The sequence below is a fragment of the Chrysemys picta genome, chromosome 2 (genome assembly GCF_011386835.1).
Source record: "Chrysemys picta bellii isolate R12L10 chromosome 2, ASM1138683v2, whole genome shotgun sequence".
In the NCBI taxonomy this organism is placed as follows: Eukaryota; Metazoa; Chordata; order Testudines; family Emydidae; genus Chrysemys; species Chrysemys picta.
Genome location: NC_088792.1, coordinates 53691827 through 53715556, shown reverse-complemented (window position 1 = coordinate 53715556; position 23730 = coordinate 53691827). Strand labels below are relative to the sequence as shown.

Here is a 23730-nt window from a genome sequence, read left to right as displayed (position 1 = left end):
CTTATAAAGAAGGGTAGTACAGGCATATGGAATATTACTAGAATAGTTCTTTACCAGTGGATATTAGACACAAATATAAATTTCTTATGATAGATGGCAGGTTTGTCACTGCAGCTATGCAGTGATAAGGCAGCTGTTTGTTTCCCAAGGAAAGGAGACCCTTGCTACATGGATCATTTTCATAGTGACAGCCTCGACAAGTTTGACATTTGCTTCATGAAGTATTCTGAAGCAGCCATCAAGAAAATGCACCCGCTGGGATCACTGGAAAGCTGACAGTCTTACCTTTTAACGTACATCTCCATTAATTCTTACTGTCAAACCCCACCAATTTCCTACAACAAAATCTTTGCAGATCTGATATAATGGAAGCTATGAATGAACTAACCATTTTAATGTAAGCAAACATGACATCAATTAACTGGTTGCAGTTCCCTGCCCTCATTTTGTTCAGTAAAAAAAGCAAAGCTAAAGTGATGATGAATATTGTTTCAAAAGGAGTACCTAAATTATGTAGTAAATAGCATCGTACTCTAGGTGGCAATAGAAGATCAAGAGAATTATTTTTCTAACAAAGAGCTTATTTAAGATTTACAAGCAGCTGCATGTTTATGTCAAAACAAACCCCTTTAACTTACAGTGGTACAAGAAATTTAAGTATTTAAAATAGTTTGTCAGTGTTCCGTATTTTCCATCGACTTGCTTCTAATTTTGATTAAAGGGATAAATGTGCCATTGCAAGATTCCTTACAGCCAAATTTCACTTAATTCTCACTATAGCACTAGGATTTTATGCCAGCTTTCAAACCCTCCATCTGTTTCTCCCTCTTCTTATGAGGCAGCCATTCCATTCAGTGGCCCCTTTGGCTGACTGCCACTGCAGTTGGTATTTTCAGATGGGCAGGTGGTGCTTGGAACCAAACAGTTGTCTTACAAGTTCAGCTGATTTTAATTTGTAGAAAATACTAAGAAAATGTTTGTTCTTTAGCCATCTGAGTCTGTCTTAACTTTTGAAAGCATTAGATTTACATACTTTAAACCTTATGAACAAATGCTTATATAGTGTTATGGATCTAAAAGACAACTATTAAATAAATGCAAAATGACTTAAGAAGCATTGCCCTGTCTGTGTACAAAGGTAGGCTCCATTAATTTTCTCTTAAGTCTCAGAGTGTGTACTTATTTTAACTTCCAAGCAAGAATTTGGCACTATTATGAGTATGATACTTGCAAAAAGCCATCTTCTAACCATTCAGTTTCACACTCACACATGCAGCTATACACATAAAGAAATAATATTTTTATATTAATGTGATATTGTCAGTAGATTTTTTATGAAGTAGAAAACATGGTCAAAGGAGCTTCAATTTCTATATTACCTGAACATTACATTGCTAACTAAAGAATAACCATCCATAGACTAACAATGCATGTGTTAAAACTATTTCTCAAAAGTACAGTACTTTCAATCCTTAGTTATTCCAATTAAATTCTCTTAATCTACATTGTACATTTGCTTTTTTTGCCTATATTCTTGATGTTAAGAGCAAGTGCAGATATCTGGTGTACAAGGACAGAAAGCTGCTAAATCCTTACACTGAAGAGTTAATATTTTATTTTCACCAATTCCATTTTTTTAAAAGGTCCCATTTAAATAAAATCCTTAAGAAGTTCTTTCCAAATGTTCATGCTTTTTTAATTACTTTCCTAAATAAGCCTCAATATACAGTCTTTTAGCAAGAGGTCTCAACACTATTTTAATTCTCCTCAAAATACTTAATGACATTAAATAGCAAAGCATATGTAGATACATAATATAAAATACTTCCCCAAACTATGGGCAAGAATTTTTTAGACCTAAGACACACAAAAGAATCACCTTAAATACCACTGAAGTGAATGTTTTAAACTGCAAGAGAAACTTAACATAATACCACTGCATAATACATTTATCTCAATAACTGAAAAAATATTGACCATAATGAAAATGTTTTAGGTAAAATGAGTGCACTGCATGCTTCTGACCAAAATTAATTAGAGTTTTAATGTTTTACAATTCCACCATAATTCTTTAAATGGTGCATTTATTTCATAGTAATAAACACTCGGTTCATTAAGTAAAGTTCAAAATCCGTGTTATGCGCTACATTTAACAACCTTTGGCCCTTTTCTTCTGTATTTCTTGATTCAGTTTTCCAATGCACTGAATAAGCAATCGAGGAACACAATTAAATTTCATGACTCTGCATATCTGGGATTCTTATTTCATTTAATACAAAGGGCAATTAATCTACCGTTATACACTGAATTCCGACTTTAGTGGGCCATGATAAATTCTGAAATGAACATACAGGAAATGCTTAATTAAATTATTGTAAAAAGCAGAACCAAAGTTTTCCTTGTGACAGGAGAAAATGCATATTTAATTAGAAAAAAAATCTAAAACTGGATTATGAATTTAAAGTAATTTGGGAACTCTTAGCAAACCCAGCTGAAATGTGTGCAGTAAATGTGGCAGCTAACAATACATGAACTAGTGAAGAGAGATTTTTTCCCATTTTCCCCCTCCTCTCTTACTCTAAAATATGGGATCCTTCTATGTGGTGAATACAGCAACCTGGTGATGTCAGAAAACTACACAATAAAAGACTCTTTATCTTTTGGAATGTATGTATTTTTAAATCAACCTGGTAATGAAGAATGTGGTGTTAGAGGGAGTGGAAAAGATATAGGAACATTCAAAGTCTATACTACAGAGAAGGATAAGAGGAGGAAGACAAGACAGACTGAAGGAACAGATTTTTCTTTTTTTTTTTTTAAACATGTATTACATGCAACTCCTGCCCACATAAATAATGGCTGTCATTCTCTCATTATGACATGAACAAACCAATCTAGCTTTGCTCTTGTGATTTATGAGGTTATCAGAAACGCCAGCGGAATTACAGATTTATTATATATTGTACCGATCTGAGTATTTTATGTCTTCTTATTACTGGCAGCATTAATACTCCTTTGGCTAAAAGTTACACTTACAAATCAGTTGTGAGAGGAGAGGCCAAATTCTGGCTACCCAGTGCAAAAACCCTCTAGATGTTTTTTCACTCCTGCTCTAGTTTCCTCATCATAACCCATGGGGAAGCCACCTTGTATGCCATCTGCAACATGAGCTGTAAGGGTCAAATATGCCCACTGAAGTCAATGAGAGTTGTTTCACGAATTTCAATGTGCAATGGATCAGGTCCCAAAGAAGTATTCTAGGGCATGGACTAACCCACATCTTTATGCATGTATATCCCTAAGCTAGCAATGAAAACTACGAAAACCTTCCATGTCCCACAGAAATTATTCATGGTTTTAATGTGGGGGCGGAGGACGGAACATTGGCAATCAGAATGTGGATGTACTTTTGCAACATCTGAGAGCTTCCAGGGAGTCAGAATTTGGACTTTCATGTGTAGACTTAAAACTACAAATACCTTATATTTAGGAAGAAACCTCCTATTATCCATTTGAGTTCAAGGGTCTGCCTACAAAATTTCCTGGTATCAAATACATGTGAATATAAGATGTCAAATACACTACTTTATATTTAAATGTATATAATACACTATTACAAATAGTTTACATTTAATTTTTCTTTTATTATAATGGTCTTTGGGGCAAGGAGCATGTCTGCCTCTGTGTTAATGCGGGGCTATCATCCTGCTCTTATTGGGGTCTCTGGGTCTAATACAAATATTAGACAGACACCTGTTCATTATTATTGATCATCAGGTCTTACAAGGGAAAGGCAGAACCTTAATTTCAATGGGACTATTCATGTTCCAATTAAGCATGTGAGTGTGTTCTGAACTGAGATCTGAAATAGTTTTTTTTTTTTTTTTTAAAGGCTCACTTTCAACTTTAAGGTAACATTAGGGGTCTTGCTTGAATCCATGAGGAAGCCTGGAAAATCCATATTCTAGTTGAAATTCCACTTGTGTTTCTGTGTCCTTAAAGTCCCAGGAATGCTTTTTTTTTGTTTGAGTCACAGGATGACTATTTTACACATTTAGGACTCTGTTCTGATCTATGTAGTTTAATTTTGCTATGTGTTAAAAATCAGCTGCATGTCTGTCTAGAAGCTTATTTTAGAAGGTATGTGGCAATGCTCAATTATGTAACAAATTAAAAAAAACAAGCCCTTTAGTACAGTTACTGCTGCAATTAATGAGCAGAGGAAATTACAGTTCATGTAACAGGTTTATGTATACAACATAAGCTTAAATATCTATTGAGGCACAAAATCACATTTAATTCATATGAATGTAAAGTTATGTGCTATAATATTTTACTTATTCCTATAGTGCTTTGATAGGCTTTATTTCAAAGCTATAAGCAAATATATAGCCCTAGGTAAAGTGATAAGATTTGTTTGCTGTAAGATATCCTTCTTGCTTTCACAGATTTATTAATTACAATGAAAAGAAATGAGGGGTTCAATCAACACGCACACATCAATATGGAAGAGCCTTTACTTAGTTTGCTGAACTAGCCCTAAGTAAATGAAGGTTAGACAAACATGTTGCCTAAATAAAGATTATGTTAACTCATATGTATGTTAACTCATATGTCCTACTGGAATATAGTAAACTGGAAGTAATTTATATACATGAAATAAGAACATTAACACTAAATTAGGGCCACACCCTTTTCTCTGCTTCCATGAATGGAAGGAAGCCAAAACAGCTGAAATCTGCAGCATGCTCCCATCTTCCCGGGACATCACAGAAGCTTCTCCACTGAAGGTGTACAGGGTCCAGGCTCTGTGGGTTCTTTGGCAGGATTAGGGTGAGCAGTAGGTCTGTACATCCAGTTGGGTGATAATTCTGCTACAATCAGCATTACCTCCTGTAGCCTCTCCTCAGTGGTTGCCACTGAGACTCTGAGGGGAAGGGAGTCAGGCAATGGAACTTGCTGCCAGAGAGCGGCCAGGCTAATGGGGCACTTACAGAAAGGTACAGGGACTTTACAGCTACCTTCAGTTCTGCGTGGATCCATCTATTGCCTTAGGGGACCAAATTCCGGATTCTCAGGAGTGCAAACCCTTCACCCACCAATGAGTAGTATGAATGTCTGTGTTGAAACTTATAGTTTCCTATGCACATTTTTCCATATAGTGGTGATGCCTTAATTCTTATCCAGATATTTCTGTTAAAAATATTCTTTTGTGTGAGGGAAAAAACTATGGCACTATCCTACCATAAATGTTATATGAGACATTTCTACCATTGTCCAACTTAACAAAATATTATAGCCTTTGAAATTTTTGTCCCCATAATCTATTTCTGGAATTGAAGTAAATCTATAATACTATAATCCCCACCCTCTTACTCTTTATTCATTCTTCCCCTCCAAAGGAATCTTTCGTACGATTTCCTCAAAAGCTGTCCACAAATTTCCTTAAAGACTATTATGGCAATCAATCACCAGGACTTTTCCCACATCCAGCTAACATGGACCTATTAAGTTTGTTGGACTGAATGGATCAGGAATACAACAACTCAGCTGTGTGGATGGAAATAAGGAGTAAATTTTTGACAGTGAGGGTAAATTAACCACTGGAACAATTTATCAAAGGTCGCGGTAGATTCTCCATCACTATCAATGTTTTTCAAAAAGATATGCTCTGGGAATTATTTAGGGGAAGTTCTAAGGCCTGTGTTGTACAGGTAATCAGACTAGATGATCACAATAGTCCCTTCTGGTCCTGGAATCTATAAACTGAGTAGCGAGGCTATGGATTTGGTGTTGAGTTGTTTAAGAGGTGAGGGTTGTGGTTTCCTCCCCCCCTCAAAGGGATGTTGAGAGCCACTGTACCAAACTGTAAACCCTGTATATGATGTAAACCACTTCAAGGCAGGGGGTGGGGCAGCACCCCTAGTCCTAGCACCTATTCCCCCCATATTAATATGGCTTTCATTTTTTTTATTCTATTACTTTACTTGAAAGTAATGCATATAGCCTGGTGTTTGCGGGGTCAAGGCCCATATGAGTAGTAAATAAATAGAGAAGTTTGTGTCAACTATTAAATTTAATGTACCAAAGCTCAACTATTAATCAACTTGAAAATTTAAGAATGAAAGCAATATGTATTCAAATATAATAAATTCACCTCAATCTCCCTTCCAGCCCTCTGTGTTTTGATATCTAGAATTTTTGTGTGTCACCATTGTATTCCTTGGGTAGGTTTGCGGAGTGAATTTATTTGTGAGACTAGCAATTACACGTAGCTAAGTCTTACTGTAGTTCTATGCTTTGTTTAAAAAACGGACAAATCTTCAATGCATACATTGGTTAAGCATTGTACTATTACTTCCTGCACCACAAAAAGAATAAAGAATAAAATATCTTTAATATTCATGAATATTAAATACATTTTTATATTATACCAAAATAATTGTGTGCCTACTGCAAACAATATAATACCCATTCATTTAAGCACTATTATAAGTAAAATTTACTTAGGGGAAATTTGTAAGAGTAACATATGCCTCAAAATATTCAGTTAACCTTCACACAAAAAAATATCTGTCAGTCAACATTTTCTAGTTAATCTGGAAAAAGACAAGTCACCTGTCAAAATGTCAAATCAAATCCAAAGGCAGACCTTGCCCTAGTCTAGACATCTATGATGAAGAGGGCTCCTAACCTATGTTTCTATGCATCTCTCTTTGATAAATCTAGAGACTGTTCTTCCACAATACTGGATCAAAGGTGTCTAGCAGTCTGAGATCAGCACACACATACAAAACCTTGTTAAAAGACTTAGGGGGAAAAACGCTTAGATGTGATTCAATTACAGTAAGGCAACAATGAAAAAAACCCCTAAAACTAGGCACAATTTGACTATAATTAATTAGAGTTCTGCTTTTTTATGGCAGTACAGCCCATTACAGAGCCCATATTATAAATCACTATTTACCTACTATTCCCTAAGCTGTTGCAGCCATTTAACATCATTAAGGAAAACTCTTCATGCAACTTGATCATTTCCATTCCTTCAAAATCTATTCACTCAAAAGATGTTTTTGCCTTACATATTGCAATATCTCAATGCCATTACTCTACACAATGTATTAAGGGCAACATCATGCAAACACACATATAACTTTAGAAACATAAGTGGTCCAACTGAACTCAAATGAAATCAGCACAAAGTGGTTCCATTTAACTCTGGTACTACTCACTTGAGAAAAGTTGTTCATATGAGTATCTGCAGGATTGGGTCCTAACTGAGCTCAATATTTATCTTGAATGGATTCATGGCCATGGATGTGGTTTTATCCTGTGGGTACTTAACAGAACTATGTTTTATAAGATCTTTCATACAAGTGAGCATTATTTTTCCTGACTACATTTTGTTTCACATAATCTATCATTTTCCTCAACGTTTTCCTACAATGTTAAACTTGCTAAATTAATATATTTTTATTATAAACACCATAGCATATCTGAGCATGATGCCCACTTACTCAATTTACTTAGTCACCATCTATTTTTTTGTCATTGGCTTTTCTCATTTTGCATATATAAGCTCAGGGAATCTGATATGAAGATTCCAAAAATGAGGGGGTATTTCTTTTTTTTTTTTTTTTTTGGTTGTTCCCTTCTTTAACTGACAGTTTAAATGAATTTGCATCCATTCATTTCTTGCTTAAGATCACAGAATAGAAAATTGAGTGGAAAGATCTATAATCCTATGGGGAAAAAAAGATTTGCATTTTGCTGTGGCAAATATTCAGTTTCTGTCATTGATATGCTGTACATTTGTTACTTGTATCTGATGGAACCTATGTTACCTGTATTTCTTTTTCACATATTCATATCTCAGTCAGTATAATAAAACAAGAAATGCGTAAGCATTTTACTTGCTACTGTAGCTTTTCCATTTGTTTAATACCATATTTAAATTTAGCAACAAACATGTAATGATAGTGGTTGCTTAAAAGTAAAATAATAATTTAAAACATCTGATTATGATGAAAAGCAGCAAATACTGTATGTTAATACATATTGTTTCAAGCTGAATTTTAGTCTCTCTACAATGAACTGCTAATTTCCATAGCCCTGTGGTGCTCTCTTCACACACTTAACTGACACATCCACAGTGACACATTAATCATTGTGACTACAGCTGGGCTAAGATATTTTCAGTTCACACAATTTCAAGAAAATAAAACATTTGGAATGATATTTCTAAAAAAGGGAAAAACTGTGAAGTTTGTAGGCTATTCTCTCTCCAATTCCCTCAACTGACAGAAAAACTAGGCGAGACCTGAACCTTGCAAAGTCTCTAGCCTCCTCCAAGACCTACATGTCCCATTTTGTAAATTTCCAGTACTGTGATGAGATTTAACTCCCACCAGCCACTGGTGTTGCATGAAGCCACAGCAAACTGTTAAAAAAAATAATGGGCTCCAAATACATGGGTTCTAAATCCAAATACAGTGAAATATTTTCCAAATCTCTGTGTTGAGATTACATTGAGTAGTTCTGCCTCTTTCCATGACCATGTAATGCATATATATACCTCTAACATTTAATTATTGATCAGTGTGTCAATTGAGAATGGATTATGATGAAAACTTTGGGGGAGATCTGCAGCATCTGGAGTCCATATTGATTTGTATCGATTGCCATAAGGCCTGAGCCAGAGGACAGGCCACCGTTGCATCAGGCATTGTGCAAACACATCGTAAAAGATAGGCTTGTCCTGAAAAGATTACAGTCTAATCAGAAAAAAGACACTATGTGAGGGGGTGGGATGGGGAAGGGAGAAATAACATAAAAGCAAAGCGATGAGGGTAATGAGGGACACACATCTTGTTAACAACTTTTTTTCATGGACCCAGACAGGTGATATATCATGGGTTGGAAATGGGATAGCATCAAAATAAGTAAAGCATTTTTACATATACACATTAGATACCTCTTTATAGATACACTCTAAATCCTGACCATGCCTGACAGCCCTTCAACCTATCCATTATCAGCTGGTCAATTCACTGCAGAGCTGGTTTCAGAGAAGGGATGTGAAGGAGGAAAGGACAGTGGCTTTATGGATCAGATCAAGGAGGACATTCCATGCATAAAGGACAGGGTGGAGGAGAGCACGGAAACTTTAGTGTGAGAACCTGACAAATGGGCAGATGCAGTTGGCACTGTTAGCTGAGTTGAGAAGAGGTGACACAATAATGGTTTATAGTCTAAAAAAGTGCCAGTAGCCCATAGTGGGCTAAAACAAATAACTGAAATAACTGTGTGCAGAAAGAGGTGTGGTCTGAGCACAGAATTTGGATAAGGAACTTCTGAGTTCTGATCTCAGCTTTGATATTGGCCTGCTACCGATCATCTCTTTGGCTTTGGAAAAGAGAAACTCACTGCTTCAGTTATCCTATCTGGTAAGAATGGATAATAATGCTTACCTACTCTCGTAAAAAGCTTCATGGATGAAAAGCTTTATATAAGTATTGCTATATTCAGAAAGTACAGAAAGCTTTAAAAGCATTAACTTTCAGTGCAGAGAATCACCTGTTCCACCTCAGCCCAGCAAAAGAAAAGATACAATGAATGCAGTTATTGCAAGAAATTGTACAGCTCTAAATTTTGAAGCATCAATCCCCCCCACCCCTAAATTAACAATTGAAAACAGGTGTTTTATGGTACATGATATAATAAAATATACCACAAGCTATAAAATAGGCAAAGGAGTCATTTCCAGTTGCAAGAAGCCTGATTCCCATTTAGTAGCTCCTTTAGCTGGACAACTGCTCCATGAACTATTAGAAGGCAACGTAGGTGCAGAAGTAATCTGACTTAGAGTGGCAAAGAGCAGTTACTTACCTTGCACAGAAACTGCAATTCTTCAAGATGTGTGGCCCCATCTGTATCCTACTTGAGATGCGCTTGCACTTCATAGGCCTGAGACTAGAGAACTGTTCATTAGCAGTGTCTGTTGGTCTGCGCCCTTCTCCTCCTCAAACTCAAAGCAAGGACATAAGGGGCGGTACAGATCACCCGCTTATCCAGTTACATCTCTATAGTGAATAATCTTTAGGATACAGATCCAAAGAAGAGAGGAAGGAGGACAGGTAGTGGACTACAGATAGGGACCACACATCTCAAAGAACTCCAGTAACTGTACAAGGAAAGGTTAAACTCCAAGGCCCATGGGTTCTCTGCGTGTTAGGAGAAAGACCTGGAATCTCTTCACTGTAGCCTTTCAGAAGAAATTTGGCACTAAAACTCAGTTTGCCTGGGTAAAATGACTTCATGCTTGGTCCCATTTAATCCAATTTCCACATGAATATACACCAAAATCTAAAGAGAGATACTGAAAGAGGATGAATAGAAATGGATTGTGTTAGAAATCCCATCCAGGAAGTAATTCACTCAGTGCCACTGGGCCTGGTCCAGAACCACCAGTGACAATAGGGGGATTTATCACCCATTAAAAATTGCATCATCTCTCTCTCTCTCCAATCCTCCGGCTCTGCATGCAGTTTGTGTGCTCCTTAAGAAAACATGCTGCTGCTTTCTGAAGAAATGTTCACCACTGCATCTCATGCCTTGTACCTTGTTCTTCTTGACACATTGAGAGTTGCACTAGTTACAACGTTTGGTAAAGGCCATTGCTCCATGTTGGAGCCATGCCTTGCCACCCACTGGAACAAAGGCAGCGAACAGAAATCTGGAGCATGCCAAGCCAGCTGTAGTTTAATTTAATGAGCTACCATTATATGGTACCATTCATACCATTTTCACCCAGGATCCCCAGAAAGCACAGACAAGTTCTCCCACAATAAAATTAAAAAGTATTAATAGGGTGGCACAGTTTACTGAAGTACTACGAACCATAGGATGTTCCCCTAGAAGTGTGAGAGCCACATATGATTGCATTGTGCACCACTGTGTCCAGCAAGACACCACAGAAACCCTCCAGCACTCAACTGTTACTCTATAGTGTGGCCTCTCCCCCTCATGACAGGCTAACATGAAGGAATTAACTCGAGAGTAGATCACTTGAGTTAATTCTGAAGCGTGGACACATAATGTAGGCAACAACTGTAATTATTAAACATTTTAAACTGTTTATGAAAGAGGGTAATTTTTCCTCCAGGCCTTCATATTTTGACTGCTTTGTCTGCATGGATATCAGAGACAGTTCAGCGCTCTTGCTAAGTGCTATGGAATTGCTTACCTGGTCAGTGTCAGCTACAGCTGAGCCTCAGTTTCTCCACAATTTTCTCTGAGTATCTGATGTGAAAATTTGAAGTGATCTAGCACTCTGGTAAAATGACACGGTCCAATTTTTGTGGTAATAAAAAGTCCCAAACCAGATAACATGCAGTCCTTCATCCTCCCTGGGCTAAAGTTCTTTGCCCAGGCCCTACCCTGGTCTTGCCTCTTGGGGCCGGGGAAGGAAGAGAGGCTTCCTCTAACTCTCTCTGGAAGCCTTGTCTTGGGAGCCTTAGATTAAAAGCAGGAAGAGCATGAAAGAGTGCTCCCATAGCTATAAAATCACCTATGCCCTCATTCTCCTGAAAAATGATTCAAAAGGAATTTCTTCTTACATATTTCTTCTGTTGTAGCAGAGGCCTGTTCTGTCGTGGATCTTGCAATAGATTTTGTGGTGTATGTTTTTATTCCCTGGTTTATTATATGTTCAACACTACACTTTATTTACCTAACCAAAGATGACTTGGAGCCCCTGACTTGAACACTTCAGATGAAATGATATAATAAGCTATTTTTCCAATTGATTCTATGTGGTTGAGTTACATTTGGACTACATGAACCTGTCCAGATTATGCTATACGTTTCCCTTTAAGTATTAAAAGATTTGGACAGTACAAGGATGACTGCTTTCTTGGAAGTGGAATTCACTTTGGTCAGGAAGAATTTTAGGGCTTAAGAAACCATTTTGCTGTTATGAGAGATATATTAGGGTTCTTGCACTGGTAGCACCACCAACTCTGAAACTTACTTTTGTTTCATCAACCAGTACAAAGGTCTTGATAGACAAGTAGAGAAGGAATGGATGTTTGGGGTTTGAAAGGAGTCCTTCTGAGGGACTGTAGGATGAGGGGTAAATTCCATATGGGGAAGATATTGTAATGCTACTGACAATGTGGAAAGTCTAAATACTGAGTAACAATGAAATGTGTGCATGGTCATCCAGTGATTCATGAACTAGGGCACATACAACACACTGCTAAAGGACACAGTGTGGCCTAGATTGTCCAGGACTTGAATCCCAATTCCATTTGTTTCATTTATGAATTACAAGATAGGGCTTCTAGCTTCATACCTGTTTTAGAATCTTGCCCAGGTGACCTAAACTTGAAGGTTGAGTGTCATCTTCAGGACTCATCTACTAATGCGTTTGTTGGCTGCTCTCATGGAGAACACATTCTAATTAGGAGTTGTCTTTCAAAACCCAGGCAGTCAGATGCATGTGGGCCTATATAGAAAAGAGGAGACCTAGCCTTTTTGTCTGGGGTAGGGGGTATTCTCAGGATAGTCCCACTAGGTCTAAGAAAAACAGTTTTATTAGTCAGTAGTATGAGAGAAAAAATATTATGTGAGTCTTATCTCTTCTCATCTTTTGAACTGCCATCCCTCTAAGCAGAAAGCAAGGGTAGAATTAGCAGAAGGTCCAGCCCCTTCTGGGCAAAGGAATCTGTTCTCAGGAGCAGATGAACAGTCTTCCTTGTGAAGTAAGACTTGTCTTAAAAGTTTCTTTGTGTGGTGAGCAGGCAGATTTCTAGGTGGCTGAATTTCTGTTACCACGGAGGCTACCTAATGGATTAGAACCCATTCTGAGTTATTTACTGAACAACTATTTAGACAACCTGCTTTCTCATTTACTGACACTCCCAAAAGGATGAGCGATGACTCCATACCCAATACAGTATCTGCATTTGAAGTAGATCTTCAAATTTCTGGTCCTTCCTTAGCTGTTTAGGCATGCCATCATGGTCATGCTGTCTGAGCCGAAAAGAAAATGCCCCCTTGTATCTGCAGCCTAAATATGAGAATCTTTATTTCTCTTTGCTCCAGCAGGTTTGTTCTTTCTGTTCTTTCACAGGACTCCCATAGCCATTATGTGCTTCAAGTGCACTCCTCAACTGGATAGACTTGTATCAGTCATCAGTACTTAAGAGTCTGAGGTCACATCTAAAAACAAACACAAAAAACAAAAAAACCCCACAGCAGCGCATCTCAGAGCCTGGGTCAACTGACTCACGTTTGTGCTAAAAATAGCAGTGTGTACATTCCCACTTGGGCTGGTGCCCGAGCTCTGAAACCCAGCGAGGGAAGAGGGTCTCAGAGCCTGGGCTCCAGCTCAAGTGGGAAACGTCTACATGGCTATTTTTAGCTCCTTAGCATGAGCCAAAGTCAGATGACATGGCCTCTGAGACTCACTGCCATGGGTTTTTTATTTTTGCAGTGTAGATGTACTCACAGAGACACAGTGCTGTATCTCTGATTATGTTCCTCCTCTTGTTTTACCATTCTAATAACTAAGCAGTCTAAAATATAATATTATTGTAGGATGCTTTAGAAATTGATTAAGATATCTTGTTAGCAAATTAAATCTTAACTGGTATACCAGAGGGTTAATTTCATAAAACTCACTAATGACAAGTAAGAATACTGCTTGGGTTTCTGAGTTATAAAGACACTGAATAAATGTCAAAAACATAAAAAGCAATCATCTTAAACACCCTGTCAACATCAGCAAGATATTTAGCAATCCAGAACAGGCTTCCTAAACAAAAACCAACACAGCTTGACAATGCTGTTTCAATAAAAAGAAATAAAGAGAAAATACTTCATGTTCCCTACCCCAGTGGTTATCAACCAGGAATACGTGTATCCCTGGGGGTATGCAGAGGTCTTCCAGGGGGCACATCAACTCATCTAGATATTTGCCTAGTTTTACAACAGTCTACATAAAAAGCACTAGCAAGATCAGTAAAAACTAAAAATTCATACAATGACTTGTTTATATTGCTCAATATACTAGACACTGAAACGTAAGTACAATACTTACATTCCAATTGATTTATTGTACAATTATATGGTAAAAATGAGAAAGTAAGCAATTTTTCAGTAATAGTATGCTGTGACATTTTTGTATGTTTATGTCTGATTTTGTAAGCAAGTAGTTTTTGGGTGAGGTGAAACTTGGGGTACGCAAGACAAATTGGACCCTGAAAGGGGTACAGCAGTCTGGAAAGGTTGAGCCATTGCCCTAACCAACAACTCTTTATTAATAGATCCAGGGGCACAATACATTCAAATCACTCTTTTAAAAAAAGTATAATTACCAAAATATAGTTAAAATTGCACTGCAACTAAAAATGTCTATGAATATCAATGTGATGATATTAATAAATCAATCAGTGCTATTAAAGTCAATATAAATAAATAAATGTAAAAAAAAACAAACCCAGGACAATTGCTTAAATGCACACTAAGATCTCAATCCTGGAAAACCTTGCCCCTGTTGATTTAAAATGACCATTCATGTAATACCAATAAAGGTGTGCAGTCTTGGGGTAAGATTCCCTGCTGCACCTATTAGAGGTGCAGCAAAGTAAAATTTAGACTCTTAAATCAGTTAGATTTTGCAAAGCTGAGCATGGCAATTCCTAAATACCTTTAAAAATGTGGGCCTAAGTCAATAAAAAGGCTTCAAATGTATTTAAAAGCATACATTTCAATACTCTTGCAAACTTGTATAAACATATAGTATATCAAAGTGTAATACAAACCTTTCACTTGAAATATGCTAAACATATGCACTCAAATCCCTGTTAAATATCATACTTGGCTGTTTTTATTCTGTTAATTCAGTTTTTGGTTTGTTTTTTAGTTACAATTTTTACAGAATGAGTAGGAAACCCACTGCAACTCATTTTAACTTTCACTTGTCCTTCCTTTTAAACACTACAGGGTTTTCTTAATCATACACAGGCTTCTGATGAAGAGGGGGTTAAAATTGTCACATACATTTTAATAAAATACTGAACACCACTTTTAATTTATGGTAGATATATTTTCAAGAAGGAAAATACTGATGTTATCTTGGTTATAAGCTTGCTGCTGAAATGATTTAGATAGGGTTTTTTTTCCCTGCCACAGAGTATCAGTATAAGGCCTTTCTTTGCTGGCAATGAATTATAGCTGACACTTCAAACCTATTCTATCTGTATCTTCTAGTTCAGAAAAATGAGAAAACATAAATATTTATTCCATATATACAGAAGAGACACAGGACTCTGATAAAAATGATCCATTAGGGGATGATGAATAGTTGTTATATGTGTCAATGTTAGAACAGCAAAGGGCATGAAACATTTGCCAGTTTTTAATTTGAGGATACCTAAGGTTATTGAGTAAATAAAAAGGAAGTAATTTGATCACACTGGGATGTTATGTGTTTAAACCCAATAATTTCTGATGGTATTTACTTCAACCATACGGAGGACAGAACTGCTTGATGCAGACTTTTGCCATGATTTGACAGCAATGTTGTCTGTTAAGGAGGAACTTTAACACTGGAAAAGGTTTATTTAAACAATCTTCTACTTATTTAACTTTTACATACTTTTCTAGGTTTAAATTCACTGGTTAATTAGACATGGAACCCATTTGTTTCAGCAAGTGATTTATTCACCCTCCCTAATGATGTTTTTATTTCTAATGTACTATTATACAATATCCAAATATTTACAGTGACCATTACAGATTCCAGAGCATCATCTCAGCCAAACTTTCCAGAATTTGCGCATATGTGTATTTCTCTCATTTAGGTATAAGTTTTACTATAGTTAATTTTTCTACAGGAGAAAGATAGGAGGGGAAAAAAGTTACCTACTATGGAAAAAAAAAATCACATCAATTTCCTTCCCTCCATGAAATAAGCAGAAGCCATTATAGCTACCTAGTTATAAAACATGCAGCAAGAAGGAGTAATGCAAATTTCAAAAAAAGTATTAAGTTTGTTGAATACACAAATCTGATCATTAGCTCTCTGAGGCAAGAATTGTCTTTTTGTTGTGTGTGTATACAGAACTTGATTGTGAAATCTAGGTTCAATCATAATACAAATAATGAAATTAAAAATAAAAATTTAAATCCACAGATCTAGTAGCATTTATAACTTTACCATGTGGAAAATATATTGTAATATAGTTGATAATTAATGCAGTAAGAACTTCATGACTTACTGAAGAATCAATCTTTCACATCTTTGACACAATCTTTCAAATCAAAATGATGTTTTAAATTAAAAGAAAACAAATTAATATTAACACAATGTTGAGATTAATCAAAAACAATGTGGAAATTCCAAAGTTAAGGCTGTCTGGTGAAATTAATTGGAATACCTTGCAAATTTGCCATATTTCATATTATACAATAAAAATACAAACTATAATTCATTAATGATTAAATTTAACAGATAAAGAAATAGAAAACACTATGTATATGGAATATGTCACTGGAACATTACTTTTTGAAATTTCCTGGCTTCTGAGTGGTTGAAATCTCAGCCTTAACATTAGTATGCTAGCTTTTTGTATATGTTTTAACAGAATAGTAAAAAAGGTATGTGTGTGTGTATGAGAACAGAAAAAAAAAAAAAAGGCCTTGATCCTACAGTTCTCATGAGGGATTTTTGTACTGGGTTTTCTTCTGCAACCAATGCTGCATGGGAATGGAGGGGTTCCATCTTTAGCTAGCCAGAATGTGAAAGCATTTTAAGTTCACATGACCTTTAGGTTATTAAAGATTTGTTTTACAATAGTGTTCAAAGATTCTAAGATCCAGCCCAGCTGGGGTCCACACTGTACAAACACAAAGGAAGATAGACTCCTTCCCCAAATTGCTTATGATCGCTTTTACCTACTTAGGAGCTTCTTACGGTATGTCTACAGTCTGTTTGAAAAACCGTGGCAGTGAATCTCAAAGCCAGGGTCTACAGATACGTTGTGTAGACATTTGAGTTTGGGCTGCAGCTCAAGCTCTGGCTCTGAGAGGAGGTTAAGGGCTTCAGAACCTGAGTCTGAATGTCTACATAGCTGTTTTTAACACTGTAGCTCGACCCTGAGACTGCAGACCCAGGATCAGGGACTTGCTGCCATGGTTTTGAAATGCAGTGTAGATGTATGCTTAGATGCTCGGGGAATAGATAGGAACTCCACCAGGAACTATGCCTCTGTCTCAGAGCCCCCTAGTTCTCATTGGTGGAAGGAGGGTTTGGTGGTGGGGGCAAGGAAGTATGCGTGTAAGAGGAGATCTCCAGTATTCCATAGTTCTGTCAGCAATTTTTTTTACATGTTTTTCTCCTGTGAATAACTCAATGCCATTGCCAATGCTTTTCTGTCTGGGTATTTTCACTCTGTTGCTACCTGGCTACAATACAAACAGTAGAGACTCTGAGATTGTCTACAATAGGGGTCGGCAACCTTTCAGAAGTGGTGTGCCAAGTCTTCATTTATTCATTGCAATTTAAGGTTTTGCATGCCAGTAATACGTTTTACATTTACAGGGGCTGGTGGACAGAACCCCAGACTGGCAGTGGGGTTCCGTCCGCAGGCCCCTGGCAGCTGGGGTTCCCACCACTGACCCAGCTCAGCCTGCTGCTGGCCCGGGGTTTTGTCCATCCAGGCCGGCAATGGGCTGAGCGGGGCAAGCAGCCAGGACCCCAGGCTGGCAGTGGGCTGAACCGCTCAGCCCACTGCTGGTGTGGGGTTCTGTCTGCTGGCCCCTGCCAGTGGGTGTCCCCAACGCCGGCTCTGCTCAGCCCACTATCGACCCGGGGTTCCGTCTATCCAGGCCGGCTGTAGGCTGAGCGGGGCTGGCGGCCGGAACCCCAGGCCGGCAGCAGAGTCCCACTGAAAATCAGCTCGTGTGCTGCCTTTGGCACACGTGCCATAGGTTGCCGACCTCTGGTCTACAAGTTCTGGGACAACAAGTATCAGTTTACGCTATGTTCCCATTTGGAGGGCTCTCTCCCTACAACCACAAGGAAATGTTTTTTTTTAACAAAATCTAAATTTTGCAGAGATTGGTATCTTAAATTCCTCAATCCATCAGGGAAAGCTTTCAATCCCCAGCCTTTGCACGCCTTTCTCCTAAGCCTACAGATATTAAACAGGGCTGACAGGAAAGTACAATAAAGTAAAAGACTGGTGTCCATAGTTCAAGGACAATGTTGAAAAATTGTAGATGGCTCAGAGAAGAGCCACAAGAATGAAGAGAGCACTGGAAAACATGGCTTATAGTGACAGACTCAAGGAGTTCAATCTATTTAGCTCATCAAAGAGAAGGTTAAAGAGTGACATGATCACAGTCTGTAAGTACCTACATGGGGAAGGGAAATGTGATAATAGGAGGATCTTCAATCTAGCAGAGAAAGCTGTTACAAAACTGAATGGCTCGAAGTTGAAACTAGACAACTTCAGATTAGAAATAAGGAACTAATTATTATCAGTGAGGGTAATTAACCACTGAAGGATTGTGATAGATTCTCCATCACTGAAATATTTTAAATAAATATTGAATGTTTTTCTATAAAGACATACTTTTGTTCAAAGAAGAATTAAATGAGGGAAGTCCTATGGCCTGTATTATTCAGGAAGTCAGACTAAATGATCACAGTGGTCCCTTCTGGTCTTATTATCTATGAACGTATAACAAACTATAAATAGTAGTAACAGGTTTATAAAATGAGATTACCCTTGATATTTACAGAGGCACAGCACAAAGGGGACAGGAACCAAGTGTCACAAAGGCAAGCTCTGTATTAGCACCTGCAGACTAAAGGAAATTTTCTGTGGCGCATGCTCAATGTACAATTTTTAAATAGTCATATCTATAAATCAAATCTAGATCTGGACTAAAATTAGAATCCATTACCTAAATGCATTCAATTTTTGAAGAGAGGACCTGGATTTGAACCTATCTCCATAGTTTTGGTTAAATTCAAATTTGAAAGAGGTCCATTTTCCAGCTGAGGTTTAAATATACTTGGAAACCATTTCAGCATAAGGATGGGAGAATTCTGAGTGCACAGCTAGTCTGACAAGATTCCAATAGGGATAGTAGCAATCTCAGAAGGACAGTTTGCAAGAACAGAGCACCATCTACTCTGAATTTTAGCTCCAATTTAGCCTTGATCCCAAAGCACAGCCTCAGTTTGGCATGGATACAATGTTTTCCATGCAGTCCATTATCTATAGTACGGTGTGGTGGTTTTGACTGATTTCAGCAAAGGTTTTGCTTGAATAAGGAGCTCAGGATTGGATATTTGGTAACTAATTTATTTGAAAATATTACTGTTCACCATATTCCTTCTAAGTCTTCTTGTACTCAATTATGATGATGTTCTAAATTTCCAAATAAAATTAAAAACATGTAATTCGTTAGCATTACCCGGGGAGAGGAAATTTTGAGAGACTAAATAGTTGAGTAATAACTTAAAAAAAACCCTCTTAAAATAAAGTGTTCACTTAAAAAAAGGATTAGTATCTAAAGTGGATTATAAGAGCGAGAGGAGGAGGGAGAGCGGAAATATGTGGAAATGGATCTGAGAGTCCCCAGAAAATATAATTTTGAGGCTAAATTATTTACAATTACAATATTTTTTGAATATCAAAAAGATAAGCACCAGAAAATACAGTTATTAAAACAAAACATAACAAAACTTACAGATATCAGTGATCCTAGTCTGTTACAATGTTGTGGTATATTATAGACCATTCACTGTTTGTTGAACACTCTCCTTGAAAGTTACAGTATTTTAAAATGCATGTTTTCTGTTGATTATCTGCACTGTGGTAGTATTGGGACAATGTTGCAGTTTCAAGATAACACTGAACAACTGACGAGGGGGGGAAGGGAGGGAAATCTATATAACCTACATTATTAATGACTACAGACTAACCTCTTCTTATCTCCAGTAACTTAAAGATGACATTGAAACTTTCAATAATGCTTGAGTTTCATTGTTTGACACCTGTAATGATTTAAAGGCATTCAAATTATATTTTCAACCTGTGACATTAAAAATAAAAACAAATATATTGAGATTATACTTCGCCTATAAAAAGGATCATGGATTTGTTCATACCATATAATGCCACATTGTGATACTATGAACAAATAATTTAATTGCTTACCTTTTCATTCAAATATGCCAGATAATGGGGGAAATAACAAAACTCTTTTAAAAGCTAGACTAATAAGGTATACATTTGTTTTAGAAGGCAGGAACCAAATACAATTTCTGCCTGGAGTCAATTTCAAGTATATACTTCACATAGGAGTGGAAATTGCTAATGACAATGGTGACAATAGTCTTGAAACATCCAGGGGCAGATTCTCAGCTGGTGTAAACTGTCATAGCTCCACTGAAATCAAGGTAGTTATGACAATTTATAGCAGTTGAGAATCTACCCCCAAAGTATAGATGTTGCTGCCATTTTCCAACTCAAGAGTTTAAATAGTTCTAATTTTCAATTTCATTTCCCCTTCTCTTCCTTTAGCAGAAAACCCTTGTCTTATTTCTTGTGATTTTTTTAAAGGGGTTTAATCTGAAAATAAAACAGTGCTTTCTTGTTGAAATATTACTAGAAGCCAAGCATTCTAGATCTGGTTAAAAGGGCCAGCAAACAAAGCATAATAGCATTTTTATTTTAAATCAAAGTGTGTTACAATATAAAGCTTTTGTGGATAATAGTCTAAAGGGGGAGAAAGGGAATAAAATTGAGTCTTATTAACTTGTATATGATAAGTCTGATTCTCTGAGTCAGGCATAACTGGGTTTCTTTTGACTCCACCTAGTTTTCAGAATACATCAGGTTGAACTTGCAAGTGAAACAGAAATAGTAGTATTCAGGAACAGAAAAGTATTTTTCTACTTTGAAGGAGTGAATTCTCTACTTATTCATAGGCATATTCTGCATATAAAAGTGGTGCATAACTAATTTCTAAAATGAATTTGGTTTCAGATTGTAATTTCATTGATTTTCAATGCCATATTTGCATAGTGCAATGAATACAGCTATATGACACCTCAATATTATCTAGAACTACTGGCAACCAAAAACCTCCAGGAAAATATTTGCTTTACTTGGGTAAAAATGATGATTTTAACAATAGACATACAGGATGAAATCCTGGCTTCTTTGAGGACTTCACACATGCTGCTTATACACAACAAGCATATAAAATAAAAATATTAATTACACATACACAAATTAATTAAAATTGGTGAAAACAATTAATCTCACAGAATGAATCTCAATAAATGTGGCATTCATTTATAGCTTTCTCCATTTTTTCTTCTAGAATAGAAAGCTCTCTGAAGAGACACCAATGTACATCCAAAAATGTACAAAGATTGATGGAATGTGCTTTTAAATGTTCCTCATGTAGAATGTTTACACTGAATTTCCGCTACAAACTTTTATTTTCCCTTCAAGTGCACCTGCAGCTATTCCTCTTTACAGACATGCAGTTAAGGGGGTACACACTAGGAGCCTGCTTCTTCCTCCCTCTAAAGCATTAGAAAAATGTTCCTGTTCTGACATGTACCGTTGTACTTTTGAGTTTGAGTTCTGCTTACCCTCTTTCTCTCTCCCTCTCCCCAACCAAAATAAATCTGGAATCAGGCTGGACACTTGTTGTCTAGTTTATATGGTATCCTTCTCAGTGTAGTCAATATATAGATGATGGAATTAATTTCTAAATAGAATTGAGTATAGAAAAATAACTTATTTTCTGAACTTCTAGCACTAATTTTTCAAGATCTATTTTTGTCTGCTTTGGGAAGTGAGTCTAAATACTCCAGGGATTCTTAGCTTTTAACATTTTTTAATTGCCTGTACTTCGGTTATTACACAATAGATACTTTCGTCATCTAAATATAATGTATCTTTGTAAAATGTTTTAAAATATGATTTCAAACCAGTGAATGCTGATTTCTATTTGCCTTTAATTTCCTCTCAATATAAGTTCATCAGAGTGTGACAATTAATTAACTTAATTAAGCTAACTTAATTATGTTCTTTCATAGGTCAATATGTAGAGCTACTCAGATTAATAGCCGAGCTTGTAAAGTTAATCTTCTTGTATAATGCAAATGATGCCAAGTCATGTATTAAATACCTTCCAAGTAACAGACGAAATAGGACTGAGTGTATTTTAAAGAAGGGCATAGACTGTGAAAAGGTTAAATAAAGACAAATGTCTTGGATTTGTGAAAATTTTAAACAGGAATAATTCATTTTTTAAAGTTATAATGTTCTTTCAAGAGGCCTAGTTTTATAATTCTGTAAGGCCATTTATAGCTTAAACCTACATAATAAATTAACTTAAAAAGCAACATTATATGGCAACATTTCTCCAACCACCTTGTGACCTTAATGTTTTTGTTATTTAAGAGTTTACATAAAACACTACCATTTGACGAGATGAGACAAAAAATAAGAAACTGAAGAACAATATTTAAAATAAGCCAAACAGTAAAATCAAATGCTTAAGCCTTAAGTAATTTTCAGAGGTATGTGCCAAGCCGCTGTGCATTCCTGTTTATTCTGACAGAAGCAATCACTTCATCATGCAAAAGGCAACACTTTCTCCTTTTTATTGATAACATTTCTTCTTAAAATAATCAAGAACCCAAGTAAACAGATATCAAATATAATATATTGCTAATTTCCTCTGTTATGAAAATGGAAAAGTATTAATAGGAAACCAAGTCATTAGACTACCACAAACACCTATCATAAAGAAATAGGACACAAGACTTATTTTCACCTTTTGAATACCAGGTAATCTGGATAAATAACCTCGGCATTAGTTTGGAACACAGGCCTGTTGGTAGCTGCCTGCACCCTCACCTGAATAGCCAGACCACAGATAACTGATAACTAAGCTTCAGGTTAGACCTCGTTAGAATGTATCTGACTTTTGTATAAACTCAGGAAAATAGTTTAAGTGCACAGCAATCACAGTGTGGTAATTTGTTACAATTTTAAAATACATTAGCCATCAAAGAAGAGAAAGAAAAAAGATAACAGCAGTGTTCCATGGGGCATGATTTGGCCAGGAGTATATAAGCTGAGGAAAAGACTCCAAAGGGAAGTGGCAGAAGTGCCATCACTTAAATCTTTTAAAACTAAACTAGATAAAATCCTAGAAAAAGTACTGCAGAGAACAAGCCTGCATTATCCAGGAGATGACCTGGATAATCTAATATACCTTTTCCACCTCTAAATTCTATGCTGCTACAAATCACTGTTCTTGCTGTGCCACATACAACAGACACTCTGAAATTCAATACAAGTGGTTCACAGGTTTTGTACAGGTCCTCTGCACAGGAGTGAATTTGTATAAGTGTGGCTAAGGATGTAATCAGAAAATAATGTATTTACACAGATATAACTAAGGACACAATCTGGCTTGCAGAAGTTTTATACTAGTGATGAAAACTAAGAAGGAAAGAACCTCACTTGACTTTCAGATCCCAGGTTGAGTTTACTGGGTTGGCAGTTTAAGAAGGAATCATCTCTATTTGTTAACTGAACAAATTTAATATGGAGAGGCTCAATCACAATCACCAGGTAACCTCTCAGTCACTCTTCAGAGTAGGATAACACTTTATAT

The 23730-nt window shown here is 36.6% G+C and overlaps 1 protein-coding gene across 15 annotated transcripts in view; it reads right to left on the bottom strand.

The window, feature by feature from the left end:
• The window catches only part of PHF14 (PHD finger protein 14), a 267127-nt gene that overhangs the window by 6652 nt on the left and 236745 nt on the right, over positions 1–23730 (bottom strand). The window contains exon 19 of one of the 15 annotated variants that reach the window (XM_065583155.1): positions 20006–20077. The exons of the other annotated variants lie outside the window; for them this stretch is intronic. Coding sequence (XP_065439227.1) covers positions 20012–20077 — 66 coding nt within the window. The 3' untranslated portion in view covers positions 20006–20011. The remainder of the gene's footprint in view (positions 1–20005; positions 20078–23730) is intronic. 15 annotated transcript variants of the gene reach the window in all.